Source organism: Perca fluviatilis, chromosome 13 (assembly GCF_010015445.1).
Source record: "Perca fluviatilis chromosome 13, GENO_Pfluv_1.0, whole genome shotgun sequence".
Lineage (NCBI taxonomy): Eukaryota > Metazoa > Chordata > Actinopteri > Perciformes > Percidae > Perca > Perca fluviatilis.
In genome coordinates, this window is record NC_053124.1 from 14063704 (window position 1) to 14069756 (window position 6053).

The following is a 6053-nucleotide window of genomic DNA, read 5'->3' on the forward strand; positions in this document are numbered from 1 at the left end:
TATTTTGTGACCAGTGGTGATAAGTAGTAACTTTGTAAAAGCTGACAGGGAGTTGTCACAGATATATGTAGAGATAATGGTCCTCTGTTACCGTGAGGTATGGATGCACACATGCACAAACACTATTGAGTCATAGCTGGTTTAAGATTACTCTAACAGGCTGCCTGGGATTTCGTGGTTGAAGAAGTATTTAGAAGTTTTACTAATGTAAAGGTATATCAGCAAAGTGTAAATTACTATCAAAAGTAAGTACTCATTAAGCACAATCACACCCCCTTCCAAGAGATATTATTTGTATTAGTGTATTACTATTGCATTATAATTACATGTTTGTTTTTTTAATCAAGCAGTATGCCATATCAACAAATTATTGTTGTGAACAATAGGAACATGTACTGTAAAATACCTGCTCTCTACTGCAAATAACTAAGACCATCCTAAAGTGGTCTCATGTCTTAATTTAAGAAATCCAATGTTTACTTTATTTTGAGTTATCTTTTCCAAAGTTATATAACTCATAAAACAACTCATTACAGCTGAACGACTATGTGACTTGAGTTGAAGACACACCTGGGCACATTTTCCACTCATGAGTCTTATCCCATTTTGGATCTTATTATGATGACATTTATATTGGACGTCATTTAGGCTATACATGATTCATATGCAGGGTGAGGGTCAACTGCCTAACTCACCTACGCCTAAAACAGACCCTGATAAAAGCATGAGAAAATTGGCAATGTGGCGATAAAAATGCAAAAAGAAATCCCCAAAGTGCAAATGTTGCTTGGGGAAAATATAGAATATACGTAGATAAATGAGTAAATGTGTGCCAAGAGTAAAAATATATTATGATTGTCAAATTGTGGTCTTTTTTGATCATCAACAATGCTTTGGAATCATTTAATAATAAAAAAAGAATGTCATCTTTACAAAACATCTCATTTGCATATGGAATCCATCTGGATATTCCATGGTTCTAGAGTGACATCACTTAGAACATCTTCATGTAGGAATTGGAGAATTCAGATTAAGTTAGTGATAGATTTTGTGATGATACAGTTGCATTTTTCCCATACTCAGGTATTTGCGAGACATTAAAGGCCTTCCTGCAACGGTGTAAGATGAAGCTGAACTACAATGAAGTCAGTAATGTAAGTAACCTCCTTCTGTTGCAAGATGGATAGGTTGATCGAGAAATAAATAGCGCAGACATTTTCAAATCAAACTATGTCCAAAAATGTGTCCATTAAGTCCAAGAATTAAGAATATGAATAACAATGAATAATTGAGTTAAAAACAAATAAATAATATGTATATATATATACCATGTACTGTATATTATTATTTTTTACAGCCATCAGAGAGCCACAGAAGAAACCGTGGCTCCAGCAGCCAGTCCAGGATCCTGGACATTGAGAGAGCTCAAAGGGCTGAGTGTTTTGCAGTCATTCAACGTGCAGAGAGACTGTATTCTTCAAAGAAATCCTTAATTGATGCGGTTATGAAGAGAATGGGATTCCCCATGCAGCAGGACACCCTCCCCTCACCTCAGCCTCCAGCTTCTCCCACAAGAAGCCCTGAATCCTCTCTGCGAGGGAGGAGACTTAGGCCCATTTTAAACGACGACAGAAGGGTTCGGACGTCCAGGGCCAACCAGGCGTTGGTAGAAGAGGAGCCTTTCTATGAGAAGAAGCTGCGTCTGTGCAGGAAGATGGCTGGGGGGACAGCTGCAAACAGGAGCCCAAGTAAAGACTCTTCCCTCAGCTCTGTGAACATGCACACTCCCACTGAGCTGAGGGCCATTTCACACACCAGCCTGTTCACCCCTACTCCTTCTCCTCCTCCTCCTCCTCCTCCTCCTCCTCCTCCTCCCCTCCCCCCCTCCTCCCAGAGCAACCAGGAGACCGTCTCGTCTCCCAGTGATTGCTATGAAATTTGGTGGAGCAGGTATGTAAAGACTGTTGAGTGATGACTTTCTTTATGGGAACTTGAATAGAAATAGGTAAAGATTGAGTAATCATGACTATTTTTGCTGTTAATCTGAACAGGCAAGGAGGTGGCTGATGGATGCAAGCTCCAGTCGTCACAGACGACACTAGAGAGACTTACGGAGACACTAGAGAAATTCATGCTCTGCCACCGTCCTTCACCTGAACTACCAACAGCCCCCAGTAGGACCCCAACGGTGGAAGCCAAGGTTCCAGCACCACCTTCAGAAGCTGCCCCGACCAACAGAAAAGGACCTCGCTGTGGGTTCCTGGCGGCGGCAACCAAGTTTCCAGCACATCCATCAGAAGCTGTCCCGCCCAACAGAAAAGGACCTCGCCGTGGGACAACATGCCACCCAAAGGCTGTAGCAGGTCAGGAAGACCTCCAGCCTTTGGTCAACCCTGCAAAGAGCCTGTCCCTTTGCTTCACGCAGCTGACCTCAGATAACTGGTAGGACATCCCCATTACAGAAGTAAAGATAGATTTTAAACAGCATAACAAGCATGGACACGACAGCCTGCTGTTGCTTATAAAGCAATGCTTATCACAGTTGTCATCAAAACACAGGGAGGAGAAACTGGATGGATTGAAATCTGTTCGAGTTCTGGCACGACACCATCCAGAATTCCTGCAGACCAAACTGCATGAAGTCTGCCTGCTCCTCACAGAAGCGGTATTGCAGACATTTTCCTCTTTGTTTCTCTGTTGCATGCAGCTCTCCTTTGCCTACTTGTGCATGTACCTGTACTGTGTACACAGGAGTATCGACTGATGTTGGTATTTACTATCTAGGTGAATAACCCGCGCTCTGCTGTGACCGGTGCTGCAATGGGCACCGTAGCAGAGCTCCATGCCCACCTGGGGAGGGCCATGGACACTGAGGCAGAGTGGACAGGCCGCGTCCTGCTGCTGAAGTTGGCACAGACAACCAACTCCTTCATTCACCAGCAGGCCAACCTCGGCCTGGATGCGCTGGTAGAGGGCTGCAGCCCTGGTAGAATAATAAATGTTCTCCTCAACACAGGGTTGAGGTAAGAGGAGAGGATGTGATCAGAATTTAGTAGGAAGTGTAGCAGCATTTAAAGTAAATGAAGTGAATCATAATCGACACTCCGGTTTTTGTTCCTTCTTCAGCCACCGCTGTGCTACAGTGAGGGCCAGCACAGCCGAGCACCTCCACCAGCTGGCGGACATCGTTGGAGAGGATCAGATCTTGACAGCAGGGAAGATCTTCACAGAGCGTTTCCTTGTTGCTGTCAGTAAGATGGCGGTGGATTCTGCACCAGAAGTCAGGTGGGTTTAGCAAGTCTTGCATGGTCTTATGGTTTGTGGTTCCTGTGAATAATTAAAGTTAGATTTTTCAGTCTTCAGTCAGAATCTTATAGCCTTCTGGGCATTGTGCTTATACAATGTGAAATGTATCCTGCACAGGCACTATGGACAGAAGATGCTCAAAGGACTCGCCAACCAGAAGGAATTCACGGTCCAGTGGGATAGGATCATCCCAGTGAAAGACAGACATCACTTGGAGAAGATCTTGAAAAAGATGAGGCAGTAGAAGCCTGCATGTTCCTCGGAATAACTGGATGTAGCCTCATTTTTTGTTATCCAAAGAACAGCATAAAATAAATGTATTAGAAAGGCATTAGACATCTCAACACAAAATAAACATAATACAATGCAACTGATTGAATTCAATTTACTGCAAGTAACTCTGTACCTAAACAAAATATAAAAAGGCAAATCAAGAGAAACATATAAACAAGCAATCACAACGCATTCTTGATCAGTTGATAGCCAAGACGGCTGAACATGATACTTTTACAACTCGAGAGGTAGAAAATGCAATGGCCAGGTTGAAGCATCCGTAACATATTGCGATGTGAAGCTATACATTAAATCCACATCCAATATCATTTAAAAAAACCCAGGATGTTCCCTAATCAAATCAAAAGAGAGCATGCAGAAAACACATTCACAAAAGAAAGTATAGACATATTAGTGCTCTTAGCACAAGTTGTCTCTGCAGCCTCCACATGAAAAGTCTATGATAAAAGGCCAAAATTACCTTAATTCATGTAGAATAGAACAAAAAAATAAGTTTGTTAGTAATTCTCTTGGTTATGGATGGATGAAACATGGATAATTGAACATCATCAGACATGGTGTCCACTTGAGGTATCTTGGTGAAAGTGTATGTACATACATACACACAGACACACACACACACACACACACACACACACACACACGCGACACAACCCACACGCACACACACACACACACACACACACACACACACACACACACACACACACACACACACACACACACACACACACACACACACACACACACACACACACACACACACACACCCACACACACACACACACACACACACACACACAGAGATAAGTGGAATGGCTTATTGGTTTTCTACTGAGTTTTTAAATTCAGAGCTATTTTTTCATTTTAAGACACCTGCACTCACACACACTCACTCTCTCTCTCTCACACACACACACACACACACACACACATTCAAACTGCCATCACCCAAACATCTCATCTCATTCTTATATTGCATAATAACACAAACAACCTGTCAATAACCATATTTGACCCTTTTGACTGACTAATCATACTGTTCCATTTTTCGAAACCACATTTCCTAAAGCGGGACACACAAAGTGCTTCCTGTTGATGATTGCTGCACCCTCATATACCACAGCTTTGGCTAAGCAATAGTTTCACTGGCTTTCATGTGTTTACAGGGGACCTACAAACACTAGACCTAAGTGTCCCACATTAAGCAGTGCCCCACGCAATTCACCTTACCTATATCTTTGATAGGATGGGTCAACTGCATAAAAGGTGAATCTGCTACCGAGGTTCCTCTACCTGTACCAAACTCTTCCTTTACCGATCCCAAGTAAATTCTTTAAAAAATTAGAAAGCATGATAGCTTATTTTTTATGGAGGGGAAAAGTCCCCAGAAATAAAATTTAAACCCTATACAACACTGGAATCCCAGGTTTTTTTGTTTCCGTTTTTCTCGATTAGTGTTGTTTATTGTCACTGTTACTTCTACTATTAATAATATTGTCATTACTATTAACATTATTACTATAATTTATTTTAATTAGTTAAGTTATAACTTGGGCAGCCCGGGTTGGGATGGGGGTTACAATGACATGGCCTTCTGTTACACTATTGTGCATGTTATTTCTTTTTTTTATTGAAAATGTCAATAAAGAAACTGTCTCAGAAGAGGGACACTTTTTGATGATCATTAGACACATACTTATTTATGGCAGACAGCAAAACAAGAAATACTGTAAATTGGTGCTCATCTGTTACACATAAAAACAAACAAAGAGTGACACGTCATAACTTGTCCATCCATTGTACAGTTTATTATCTTCTTTGAATATGGAGTATTATTGCCGTTTTCCTAACTGATAAACATTATCCACAGTCCTAAGATAGTCATGATTGTAACAAGGCAGCGTACTGAAAAAAGGCTAAAGTCCCTCATTTATAATTCGGACCTCTGATCAGCTTCTAGTTGAATAAAACAATCCTTGGGTTGTGATGCTGACTGGATGGAGAAATAATTGAGCAGGTTTTGAGTTCACTTCCAACCATGATGCTTTTCTCTTCAGTGAAGTCCACATTTACCATCCAAACAAGTTTTTTTTTTTTTTAAGTCTCTGAATAAAAGTGTTTTTGCATAACTGCTACAGCAGTTGATTAAGTGAGGCACTGCAATAAAAAGGCACTTTGGTAAATGCTGAGATGAACATAATGATATGGATCTATAGTCCATACTGACACTGTGTCAATTACAGTTATGATAATGAGGAGAAAATGTAACTTTAAAGGAACACGCCGACTTATTGGGAATTTAGCTTATTCACCGTAAGACAAGTCGATACATACCCTTCTCATCTCTGTGCGTGCTGTAACGCTGTCTGACGGCTCCAGCGGCATCAGCCCATAACAAAACAGGCAGGTGAATGGTTCCAGTAATCCTACTGCTCCGAATAAGTGACAAA

At 41.4% G+C, this 6053-nt stretch overlaps 1 protein-coding gene across 1 annotated transcript; it reads left to right on the forward strand.

Annotated features, from left to right (window-relative positions):
• The first annotated feature begins 1024 nt into the window (after window positions 1-1024).
• Window positions 1025-3941, forward strand: LOC120571629 (TOG array regulator of axonemal microtubules protein 1-like). The gene is made up of 7 exons (XM_039820685.1): window positions 1025-1154; window positions 1358-1950; window positions 2052-2442; window positions 2560-2665; window positions 2785-3023; window positions 3127-3285; window positions 3424-3941. Exons 2-7 carry the CDS (start codon window positions 1932-1934, stop codon window positions 3548-3550), a joined length of 1041 nt encoding a protein of 346 aa, XP_039676619.1. The 5' UTR covers window positions 1025-1154; window positions 1358-1931; the 3' UTR covers window positions 3551-3941.
• The last annotated feature ends 2112 nt before the right edge of the window (window positions 3942-6053 follow it).

Excerpts from the sequence above, each read along its gene's own strand:
- LOC120571629 (XM_039820685.1), top strand. Across the intron at positions 2,443-2,559 it reads CAGCTGACCTCAGATAACTG|GGAGGAGAAACTGGATGGAT; the intron begins GTAGGACATCCC and ends ATCAAAACACAG. Across the intron at positions 3,024-3,126 it reads CTCCTCAACACAGGGTTGAG|CCACCGCTGTGCTACAGTGA; the intron begins GTAAGAGGAGAG and ends TTCCTTCTTCAG.